A 13,875-nucleotide genomic window follows, 5' to 3' on the forward strand; every position below is an offset into this window, starting at 1 on the left:
AACAGCTATTATTGACGGAATAATTACTATCATACCGTCTCTCGCATATTACGCTTTCTTTCAGTGAAAAAAAAACGCGTTCATTTTAAAAAGCGACCAGCAACAACGCGCGGTGGCAATTCTCACGAAATAAGCTGATCGTTTTTTTCTTCATTCGAACGATTAACAGGACTATATTATTATTATTATTATTATTATTATTGCGTACACGACCTGACTCGCAGCGCCTTGTAATCATTGTGTGTGCGCGCGCCAAATAGTGTACGAGCTCATTGCAATATCTATAATAATATTATTATATAGGTACTTAGCAGCAATCGCCAAGCCAGTATAAACGATAATCGTATTAAGAATAATACTCTGGTAAACATATTCATTTATTATTTTTTTTCTGGATCCACTGATAGAGGAAGTGAGGTTCGTTTTATAAGGGAGTTTAAGAATAAACTACATAAAAAAATAATAGTATTATCTATTCATTATTGAGTTACAAGTAAGTTGATTATCGTTTTGTACACTCGTACCTACTAAGTACCTATATTAAGTATTATTACTTAACATACCAAATTATGTGCACGACAAATCAATTATCACGATGATTATGATGAAATAATTTCTCTAAAAAGAAGGCCAGAAAAATAAGTTTTTAAAGTATTTCAATATCCATTTAATTTTTTAATTTTTATTATCAATAATATTTTCAAGGATTTTCAATAATAATATACTATTTTATAGACATAATGTGAATTAAAAAAAAAAATAATTAAAAAGTCGAAAAACATTGTTTACAGTTAAAGGTAATGATTTTTCTATCAGTCCCAGGCACCAAATGTCCTAGATCTCTACAATGCAAAGTGGACATCTTGTTATGCAATTCGCGAAAAATAAAAAAAAGCTTATTTTAATATTATAACATAAAATGTGTTATGTATGTTTTTTATACTATAGTCTCGAGTGTTGTACGAAAACGTTGGAACGCAACATTTCACGCCGGGTCGTTTGGCTATTTTCTGCTATAGTGATACGACTTAAATAATATTGTTATTTAGGTCAACGACGCGCATCGATTTTTCTTTGTCACTCTATCCACGAATCTCCAGATCACAATAACACTATAGTAATTATAGTTGTAGTGGATACATGGGGTCCTTAAAAGTCACGGAATTATAATAGTAACCTTTATTAACGTTTCCGCGTTCATTTTATTAATCAGCTTTTTAAATAATATGTGCAGAATCTATAAAATATTATATAAAGCGGTATGATAAGTCTATCTATAACACTCATTTTACGGTATAATCATGGCGTTGGGACATTCGATATTATATTATGTTAGTCTATTGGTCGATCTATAATAGTATAACAGCGTTAATCTAGGCTACTGCTGGGTCAAAATTTACTACCCAAACATGATTTCAATTCGGAGCAACCACTGTAATCGTGTAGGTGAAATGTTCGCCTACTAATATTAATCTTTTAGTAATTGCTTTTTAAGAATTCAAATTGAAATATGTTTTCCCATCCTGATGTAACAACTTATTATTTATCAAATATTAATTTTTCATCTTTAAATATCCGCCTCAACTAATTTAAATCCCCTCGTGCATTTCATGCTTGATTCTGGTTTAAACATTTTAATTTAACGATTCATGTACACAATGAACTTAATTTTGATCTATCTCATCGATCGATTAATTTAATGATGATTGAAAATAATATGTATATTTATGCCGTTTTTGATCGATTATATTATACATATAAGGAGGTTATAGTCACCTCTTTAGATTAGGTTATTATATAGGTATCTATATAACACATATTATTTCAAAAACTAAGTTTTAACGTTTGTTGAATTTTTCCGTTTTTGCGTAGGTACATGCCTTCGCGGAATGGTCTGAACTTGGGCATACTGTCAGCTGCGACGGCCGCTGCAGCAGCGGCAGCCGCCGCCGCCGCGTCCAACAAAGACAACGGTTGCGACGGGGGTCTGCTGAACCCGGGATTCCCGTTCGCGACGCCCACCATACCCGGGACGAACGTGCCCATGTTCCCGCCCATGATGGACATGTCGTCCACGCAGGCGCTACTGTCAATGGTCCGGTCGTCGCAGTTCGACGCGTTCATGAGCGGCAAGACCGGCGGCGGCACCAAGCGGCCTTGCTCTACCTCGTCGTCGTCGTCCAACCCGCTGCACCCGCACAACATCGGCTCGGCGGCCGCGGCCTCGTCGTCCGAACAGAACCCGCTCGACCTTTCGTCGTCGTCGAGTCCGTGCAAGAAACCGCGCAAAGGTCATCCGCCTGCGGCCGGCCACTGGGAGAGCGCCGCGGCCGCCGCCGGATCGTTTGCCGAGACGTTCCTCAACATACCGGCATTTGGTCTGGCGCTGCAAAAGTCCCGGGAAAAGGTCGCGCTGACTTGCAATGGCGGCGGCGGCAACAACAAACGGCTGGGCAGCGTGTCGCCGAAACCGTCAAAGGCGACGTCGAAACAGCCACCGTGTCATCAGGCCGCCCCCAGCCGGGCGTTACCTTGCGCTTCGACCTGTTCCGCTCCGCCGGCCACCTCCACGGCCAACGCCGATAAACACACCTGCCCCAACGCGGCCGACAAGTCCACTGTGTCTTCGTGGACGGTTGATGACGTGTGCGATTTCGTTGGCACTATCGACTTGTGCGCTGAGTACTCACAGGTCAGTAGTTTTATATAATTGTATATATACATTATTGTTATACACAGTAAAACCTCGATAAGACGGAACTTCGGTAAAACGGAAACGCTGGTAATACGGAAAATTTCATGGTCCCAAGCGATTCCGTCTTATTGAGGTTTTACTGCATGTATAAGTATATTGGCTGTAGTTTTAGTTTTAGTAATACTTAGCGCGCGAATAGATGCACTTAAAACGCATAAAATATCCATGCGCATTAATCGCGCATATTGCTATCATTACAATATTATATATGCACACGAATCAAATTCAGTTAAGAATTAATGTTCAAATTAAATTTATAAGCCGGCCGTATGATATATATATATACATTATGAATTAAACCATCGCATGGTGTATGATTTTATTTTAATATGGGAAATTTGTAGGTATATTTATCAGCTATCGATTAACAAAGTCGTAAGTGAGTAAAAACGAATCTAACAACATCAACGAAAGTAAAAAAATTCGTAAAAATAATAATAGGTATTTATATTTAGTAATCGTTTTCTTAGCATCTGTAACTATCTAGAGAATTTTCAAGCTTTATTACACCACGCCCACTTGTCTTCGTGTATTCGTATTGCAAGAGACAAGTACTAGAAAATTTGTTTCAAAACGCCAGTAAAATAGTAGAGACTCGTAATAGATAATTCGTATGGGCAAACTATACAGATATTATAATATTGTCCTACACACTTCAATCATATACAAAATATAAATTGCACGTGGGCGAAATCATCAAAAATATTGTGCTACACTCGAGTATCGCTATCGTCGTGAACTTATAACACCGTTGGACAGTGAATGTAATTTATATACATGTGACCATGGATCGCAAAGAAGATAACTAATAGTATAAGCTCTGGTGTTGTTATATTATTATTAATATGGGCGCCGTGACTTGTCCGAAGATTCAATGGTTGTGCAACATTAAAATTTCGTAAAGGCGTTACGGAGCACGATGTACCACTAAAGCCATCAACACTGCAACAGTAACATCAGCAGGTGGTCTGAAGACATGACATATCGCAAATGAAGATTTAACTACCGTGATCCACATTATAGGCGTATACATAATATACCTTTACTTTTTGTTTTCTCCTCTTTATGAAACCGTCACGACCGATTTTTTTATTTTTATATCTTAAGAGGTAAACGTTGCGAAACGACAGCCGGTCGATTTTCGTGCCCCGATAGGTCCGCCGTTTGCTCTAGATACACGTACATACATTTGTCGTATACACATATACACATCTCGTGGACGACAAGTGAAAGGTCACACGCAAAACTAACGCGAGGTCGACGTATAATAATATATATACGTCGATTTATGTATATAATATATTATATATACACGAGCGAGAGAGGAAATTAACTAGTTTAAAAAAATAAATATATATATTTATTTTTTCCTTTTCCTCCATCCCCCAGACGCAAGGACGCGACGACGTTGTCGTCGTTTCATACGCGTATGTAACGCTCTTGGCGATGCGATTTTTGATTTATCGCTAAACCACGTACCTGCCTATATATTACTTATATACTGCGTCCAGATTCCAAATAATGTTTGTTTATACTAGGACCATCCGACGTTGAAAATAAAATTTTGATACGGACATTTTTAAATGTTAAAAATAAAATATACACAGTCGACAATACATGCGATGAAATCAGAAAAATGCAATAATACAAGTATTTGAGGAAGTATATGTACTTATGTTAATTAAGTATATTTTTACATGAATAATTTTATAAAATAACATTCAAAAGAAAGAAGAAAGAAGATTTTTATATCGCGTCAAAGATAACAATATTAGTTTATTAATTTTGTCGAAGAACGTCTTTTCTTGCTTATAAATTATTTAAAATATAAAAACAAGTTGTGAAATGTGTAATATAAAACAAACACATATTTATTATAATATGTATTTATATAAAAATACCAAAATAAGCAAACATATTATGCACTTAAAATTTATAAATTTTAAATTTTGACATTACGATATTAATTTGTATCGAATCAGATTTCTCTTATTCGCTTTCCAAACAAATATGCATATATAGATCCGACCTCTGGACTAATAGAATCTATTGGCATTTCAACTTATTTGCGATTGTATAGATTAGATTCAATCTGTCTCGCTATAGTAACGTTTAGCTGGTATCTATAATATTATGTGGTATACAACATAGTGTGGTGCTGCACTCAATCTCACCCAGAAATCCGTAAAATGTTGAACCGTATAATATCCGTTTTTTTCTATTATTTTTTTTTTTCCATTATTTAAACTCCAACAATCACTGAATCCCGTTTCGTGAGATTTTTAATTCGTAGAAAGACCAAATCGGTTTATGGCGTACAACAATATACAATATACTTATATTATCTGTGTGCATATTATTATATAGCAATGTGTGTATATTAAAATAGGAATTGAACATCGGACATGTCTGCACGTTCGTACTTCGATTGAATTCCGATGATTTTTTAAACTAAATCTTAATGATCCACAGCTAAGTACGAGTACGCGTTTTTTGTTGCGCGTCTAAGTCACGGAAAAAAAATGGCAATAACGCGTATTTCCGACCCGCAGATTATCTATAAATTATAATAATATATAGCCGTGCAAGACACTGATCACTGAGCATTTCACTTCCAACGAGTCTTGCAATACAAATGGCGAAAATGTTTACACACGACAGCACACGCATCCGCCATAGATTGTACAAGTATTGTATATTTATTTTGGGAACTGTGCAAATATACGGTATTTATTTACGAGTGTTTGATGAATCGACGGATCCGGGCCGAAACAATACATATTATTATCTGTTTATCACGAAAATTCTTTTCCATTCACTCCGGAACTGAGAAAACCTTTAACAATATGCGTAAGCACATCCATTTTGCATTACGTATGAAATATAAAATAATATACTCTCACTGTATTTTCGATACAGACGCAGTGAAATCCTATAATGTCGGGCAACGAATAATAATGGTATTATGATTATTTTTTGTGACGTGCGTTCGCTCATTAGGTATATCTCGAGTTTTCTTTTATTATTTTGTCTAAAGGTCACATTATACGTAAATAATTGCATATAGGAGATTTTCGGCCTGCACGAATAGTGAGTTATTGTTATAAGAACCACCGTTACAATATAATTACAGTTCTTTTCAATAAACGCATTTTCGTTTTGGAATGAGTTTAAGAAGAACACCACGACCGAGTCTTTTTATTATTATTATACGTTTTGTCCATCCACTTCAAAACACCTAAACACTTAACAATCGAAACTTGTGCAACTAACCGATGGGCGATGACAATAATAATATGTAGTATACATTATTATTGCATTCATTAAGCATTTTGTATCCAACACATCAGTTACGGATCACTAGCATTTAACTTCACAAAGAAAATATATTTGGCGCTTGTATAATATAACCTGAAATAGATGACTGAAGTGTATTTATTTTTAGAAATTTTAAATTTTAGGCAAATAACATATTATAAAATGTAATAGTAGAATAACGGTCGTTCAGGTTTTTATTCATAATTTTTGTTTTAATGTGAGTAAAAATGTTTGTGCACGTGCGATTCCGATTTATTATACACACATTGTTATAGTGATTATGATATCTCTAAATATTAAACAGGTAAAATAAATTACTTGTAATTGACAATGAACATTTTTCTGTATATTTATAATGTTTATATTTGTATAATATATTATGTAATCTGTACCTATAGGCTATAGAGTAATTACATAGGGGTGTTGATAATGAAGTCGAGCGATAGGTAAACAAATTATTTTTTATAATTAAAACGTAAACATTACGTTTGCATAATATGCGTGCACTTAGGTACGTATTATCTTAAGGCATTTTTTTAATTAATTTAGTTTAAATAACAAGCAATATATTTATAAGTTTACAACATTTTATAACTTAATATACATAATTTAAATATAATAATATGTAGTATTCTTGTTTAAATTCATAATTGAATAATTGCTATAATAATATATCTTATACTATATCGTATGGACTTCTCTACTAGAAAATATTTTGGTTGTGATTTAAAAGTTTTAATATTATATGTACATATATATAATACTTATACAGATGTAGTGATGTGTGTACCAAAGTCGTCTGGTTGTACCTACCAAGTATAGTCATATTGAAAATATTTATAAAAATTTCTTTTGTACAAAATTGCCATTTTATTATATGTAATGCAATAATGCATATCGGTATTAAACATTTATAAATATCACGGTCTTTAAAAGACACTTTCAGTAGGTAGTGAATATGGCTTACCCCAGGCACAAATAAACACGAGTAAACCAATAAAAAATTTAATGAACTAACGTTGAATGTAATAAAACTCATTATCATATTGTTTATGACTGAAGTATATTATTTAGTACCTACTTTTTACTTACAAACTGAAGTATTGATACGTATTTTCACAAACTATATTTATTTTACAATCTATTTATGCCACTTTAAATGTCCGAACATTTTTATACCAAGATATATTGTGATGATTGTACTAATATATTTCAAATTTAATTGATGCATTGTGTACAATGCACATTGTACGGTGTTTATACATTTTTTATTCGCATTCGTCAGGAACTCCGTGTATAATTTAAGAACTGCAATCGTTTAATTTTTTATTTTTGAAATAGTAAACGGGACAACGTAAATTTTACTGAAATACGTAAATTTATAGTCAAAATATGCATTTTCATCGTTATAGTTACTCACATTTTATTTCGTCGGAGATAACCTATGGGCTATGGCCAACTTTACAAGCATCAATTTCGGAACAAAAAATCTTTACCTACATTTTTTCGATTAAAATAGAAATAAAATGCAAGTTTTCTTTGCATGCTTAAATATATTAGTATTATAAATTGATCGCGTCCCGCGGTAAATGTTTGCATCAGAGCGTCGACACGACGATATTATATCGATAGACCGCAGTGGAGCTATTTAGACGAGAGTTAACGTAATGGTAATAATAATATATTATGTTGAGTCGCGTTATAAATTATGCGTTCGGAAATCATGACGTATAACCAGGTATACCAGCGTGGATGTATATTAGCCTCCGTCGGCTATTTTTGAGCTGCAGTAGATATATATTATAATGCGCGTGTGCCGCGCTCGCTCATCATCGTGTCCCATTCATATATGCGCCTTATACACCGGGGAGACCGGGTTCGTGATCGACGATAATTGCCGGGCGTCATAAATCCAATATCCCATATTACGATTGGTCAGGTGCAAAATTATTAATTGCCAATTACCAATCGCTAACGGTTGTAAACACTTCAAACGGTCGTCATATTATTATATTTTATGTTATTATGGCTCGATCGCGCGAGTACAATATTATTATTATATATACACGGCTCAATCAGACACAGGTGCGCTTTAAATATTATCATCGGCAAGTCCTTTCCGACCGACCGGCCGACGGGCGGTCACCGATGACGGCCTACTACCGATTATATTATTATTATTATTATTTATATATATCATTATATCACATACCGCTAGCTATTTCCTTCAATAATATTGCAGTCACCTGCCGAACAGTTTAAAATACGATTTCAACACCCTGCAACTAGGTACTGTATTGTAGATATATATATATATATATATATATATATAGTACCTAAACGATATATTATACTATTATAGATATGGATATTATATATATATAGGTAATATAGGTGTAATAGTAGTATAGAAAAATATTCAAGTACGATGTTGAATACATATTAGAGATAAAGTATTCAAATGCGTATTCTGAATATATTAGATATTTTTTGTATTCTATATTCATGTGAAAAGTACGTTATATACTTACCATTATGCTTTAAAATGAATATAAGTAAATATTAAAGTTGCGAGCTTGTGATAAAAAAAAAAAAAATTGAATCTGTATAAATAATTCGTCCCTCGAAATGTGGTTTTCAATATTGCCCACTCAAGTTCTATGAACTAAATTTAAAATTACATTTTCAAAATATCTATAAATTAATTTTTTTTTATAATAATTATTATACAATAATGAAAAAAACCAGTTCGTTTATAATAGGTCTTTGCCATGTCATGCGGATTTTGTGCCAACAATTTTATATAGTTGTATAATATCATCAAATAAACAAAAATATCTTATTGTGTAGAGAATTTTTTGAAATATGAGAAGATTTCGAAGATATTTATGACTTAAAATTAATTTCACTTTAAATATATTATTGAAATGTCCTGCAAAATTTAAAATATTATAATTTATAATTTCGTCGACTGATCGTTGCCAAACAAACGTTTGGCATCTGGTGTCGTATTTCGATAACGACAGTATAAACATATACAATATTTTATTATAATTGTTTTGCTTGCATCCCGCGAGAGGAGTTTCTACAAACAAACGAAAAAAAACAGACCGTATACGTTTTCGTGGGCGGTGCTCGTGTATAATTTATACAAAGCAGACTCACATCGCGACCTATAACATTATACACTATAAACACATTACACACACTTATATATATATATATATACAATACACACTGCAGGACACGCACACATATTAAATTATGCGGGTAAAAATATAATATAGTTTGTCGGCGACACGACACGATTTCGTCGTCATCTGTGTATATTATTATAATTTATAATAGTAATAACAGATTTATTTATTTTTATTCAATACTAAAACACTATTGCACTCACTCGCCGGTTGCTACATCGGGTATGTACAATATTATCAGCAGCAAACGTCGTGTACAGGAGTAACTCACCTTGTATGCACGCCCAAATTTTTTTTTGTAACAAATAATTTACTCAAATAATCATTTTTGGAGTTTTTAAGCAAGTCTATCATCTTTTAGATTATTAAGATTTTTATCACATTTATTAAGTGTCTTTTTTGTGATTTCAATTTTTTTATTAAACTGAGATTTACCCTTTTTTCTGTAAATTGTTACTCAGATGACTTAAAAAAATATATAAATTGAACTTACAATACAAGTTATTTAACTTTGTGTATTAAGGATAATAGGTCTATATGATATGATATACCTAGGTTTAAAAAATATGGCGATTAATGGCTACGATAATTTGAAAATGTCAGTAATATTAATATTAATCTATCAACAATTTATTATTGTTGTATAAATTATCGAATATCGAGTATAATAAATACTCAAGGAGTGTTATTATTATTTTATATATTGAAAAACCTCAGAAACTACTCGGTATAATTTTTATTTAAATATATTTTCAAAAAAAAAATAAGTTGTTTACAATTTACAGTAAATAGGTTGATTCTTATTTGAAAAAAAAGTTAATACTACAGGCCACTCCTTAAATTATATAATATAAGAGTTCTAAATAGTTAAAAATATGATCTTTAAGTATACTTTAAACAGTTTAAACTACAAAAGTAAAAATTTGAATAATTTTATTGTATTATTAAAGAAAAAATGGGGGGGGGGGTGAGTTTGATAGGAAAATAATCTTGTACATAGTAATATTATTATAATTATAGAGCTCAAACCTTATTTAATATATAACAATTAACAATAGGTATACTAACCATGTATACAGTCTTGTGCTTTATAAACAAAAAAATACAAGCTTCTTTTTACTTTTTATTCTCATATTTGCTTATATTTACATTGGAATTATAATAAATTTGTTTTAAATGTTGGTACATTTTATTAATGTAAAATATTAAAAACAATTTATACGGATATAATATGTACCTATAGGCTATAGTATTATACAGTACTTAAAAGTTCAAATACTATTAAAATATATTAATTATCGACTATGCACCTAAAATATGTAAAATCAGTAATAAATATATTCAATAAGAAATGTTAACATATTTTTTCATTTGTAAAGTTATTAAACTTATATATTTTATAGTTCACCTATATCAATGAATCTATTAAACCGAAAAAACATGTTAATGCTACAACAGTTCGAGTTCTAATTAAAATTAATACCTGTGCCGGGTAAGTGCATATGCACGCGGTGCGCAGTATTATTATAATGTATAATGTGTGTATGCACCGAGGATTATTACAATATATATATATAATGTATATAGGTAACAGTGTCCGGGTGGTCTCGCGTGCCGTCCACCGCCCCCTATATAATATAAACGTTTCAATTAAATCGTTACGCCGACAATTTTCTCGCGCACAGATATTCCGCGTGATTAGAACGCACTAATGGACGGTGGCTGGTGCGGCGGTGGTCTTCCAGTCATCGTGTACCCCTTGTGGCGGGAGTGGGGTAGATAAGTCCTCGTCGTCGACGGAACATGGCGTGACGGGAGCGGCTTAAAGTCGAGCGAAATCTAAACCTACATATATAGTGCACAATATTATACAAGAGAGAGAGAGAGAGAGAGACTTCGCATCGGACACGAATGTCGAATGTGGTCTACGTGTACATAATATATATATAATATACATTATATACACACATACACGAACCGAGTACGGCGCGAATTATGTGTACATATCATTATATATAGGTATACCAGGTCACGACCGGTGATCATCATATGTATATATATAATACATATATTATATTGTCGTAATAGTGTCCGCCTGAGTCGTAGAAAACGATCGAGTCTGCTGTATATGGTATATATAATATGTATATGAATTAATATATATAGTGCTGCGCATATATTATTATTATGTACCATGGTAACCACGCGGTCTGTATCTCGATGGACGCCGTCGCCGCTGCCGCCGAGCCGTCCGGTGAAAAAGTGATTTTTCAATTTTACATGTGTAAAAAACCGATGCGTGAGCCGCGAGTCCCATAGTCTCACCACAGGTGGTAATTTAATAATATTATCATCTGGACGTCTATATTATAATAAATACCATTATGATCTCATCCGGGCAATGGATATTGGGTCAACCGATGAGCTATGATATATTGTTATTGTCATAAGTTATAATACACGTGCTTGTTATACAATACACATTGTATACATGATGCGTTTCGTCTTTCACGAAAATACGTGTTCATTTCATAACTGCAGTTTCAATATTTTATCTATTTCCGTCATTATACTTTCTTCGATGGACGATACGTCAATTTTGTATTACCTTAGGCAATAATACTCTATTTTGATAGGACAGTTCATATTTTCAGATTTTTAGTGATTTAATGTAAACAATTCATATGACATTTTAAGTGAAATCAAAATGAAAATAAGTAGTTAGTTTTATCGTTGAACTGTTTCGCCCGGGAAAGGACCGGAAGGGCACTATATTATTGATACGTGTACTCGGATATGAAACTAAATAAAGGAAAAGTTAGCTGTACATTATTGCTTTTACTTTTGGATATCACTCTTACAAGAAATATATCTTACAATTAATTATATTAACCTTTAACCTCTAAGCCCTCTATTTCCATCAATGATTCCTATTGCCATATAATAATCGTTTATTTTTTATGACGAGTAGTGGTAGTAGTGGTGAGCTATCGCTGTGGCAGTTCGTATTTGACGATGCTTCACGCCGTCACCTGTGCCATTGCACCGCTTCTGGTCAATCGGTATTTGGCAATAGCCAAAAACATTAATTTTAGTCGTGAACAGCGGCGGCTGAAAACTCGCAGCCAGACGTTTTGGCACGATCCGATTCTGTGTTAAGGTCGACCATTTTGTACTTTAATGCGCGTTCAGCCAAATCTTAAATTATTTTATACGTTTGTTGTTAACGGCGGCGTGCCTATATAATTTTTTTTTATAAAAGAATCGTGATTTCACGCATCCGACAAAAACATCAAAACCATTAATAGCAATTGATTATACTAATAGTTTAGCAGTTAATGCATACATATTTTTACATATTTTTTTTTATTGGCTGGAATATTGAAAACAAGACGTGTATAGGTAAATACATTTTTTACCTATATATTCAAAAACAAAGAGCATTCAATTACTTCAGTATTATAGTACACTTGATGTTATATTTTTGAAAATAGTGGACTTATAATATGTTTAGCGTTTGCACTACCGTACACGAAGCCTTCTCTATGTATTTTCTTTTTTACCCAAAATATTAGCCTATGTTTACCTATTCTACACTGTAGATTATCATTCTGATTATAATTACATGATATTGTTTATTTTGAGTTTACTTAACTATAGACGTATTATATGTTTTATATTCATACGTCAAGTCAACTCGAAACTATAAAGAAACATTTAACAGTATTTTTTATTTAGTATGATATATTATGTATAATTAAATAGGTACGTGTGTTTATGGCTAAAGTAAAAAATGTTGATTAGTGTGTATAATATAATATAATGTATTATAGTATATTTATAGTATAGGTAAAGTAAACATTTTCTTCGCATCGCAATGTAATTTCTAAGTTAATTAGGTTAACGAGTCGTTAGGAAAGCGTGGAGCAAAGAAGCTGTCGGATATTTTAATAGCTTCTCGAATGGTCTCGTATTTTTTTTTTCGTAATCGGCAGTGGACAAAGTTCAGTAAACCGAACTACATGACAGTCGTACGTTGAATATTAAAACTGGAATATAAATGTAATACAATAATATACATTTATATATTATAATATTGAAATTCACTGCTTCGTTAAAATAAATGTAGGTATATAGACGAGTATATTTTTGAAAAAAAATATTTATTTTTTAAATTTATTATCGTTATCATTCAAATTTTACTTTTTTAAAAGATAATATAAATTTTTAACTTCATACTCCTAAGAAGAATAAAATTTTAAGTATTTAAAGTTTTGTGCGTTGAATAGAATCATGTGCACAAATATTTTATGGGACACAGTCATCCCTCAAAGTATCACTTTGCTCAACAATAATCTGCAACTTATGCAGATGTAAACTTATTACCTACCCACGAAATTATTGCTTATATTGATAACTCAAAAAAATAAATCATCTTGTATAAATAATATACGTACACTTGATGTATATAATATATTTTAATATGACGCGTATACGTCGCATTCGAAAAAAACGTTTTTTTTTCTCATTGACATCGACACATGCTGGTCTGAACGAACCAGTCTTACTCGTTCTTTGTAAAAAAAATGTTTCTCTTCAAATTGA

General features: G+C 32.3%; 1 protein-coding gene across 1 annotated transcript in view; it reads left to right on the top strand.

Moving 5' to 3' along the window:
• LOC132920194 (mucin-1) overlaps window positions 1–13,875 on the top strand; it is a 47,212-nt gene that overhangs the window by 18,005 nt on the left and 15,332 nt on the right. The window contains exon 3 of the mRNA XM_060982372.1: window positions 1,873–2,692. Within this exon, the coding sequence (XP_060838355.1) occupies window positions 1,873–2,692 (820 nt within the window). The remainder of the gene's footprint in view (window positions 1–1,872; window positions 2,693–13,875) is intronic.

The sequence above is a fragment of the Rhopalosiphum padi genome, chromosome 2 (assembly GCF_020882245.1).
Source record: "Rhopalosiphum padi isolate XX-2018 chromosome 2, ASM2088224v1, whole genome shotgun sequence".
NCBI classification, from domain to species: Eukaryota; Metazoa; Arthropoda; class Insecta; order Hemiptera; family Aphididae; genus Rhopalosiphum; species Rhopalosiphum padi.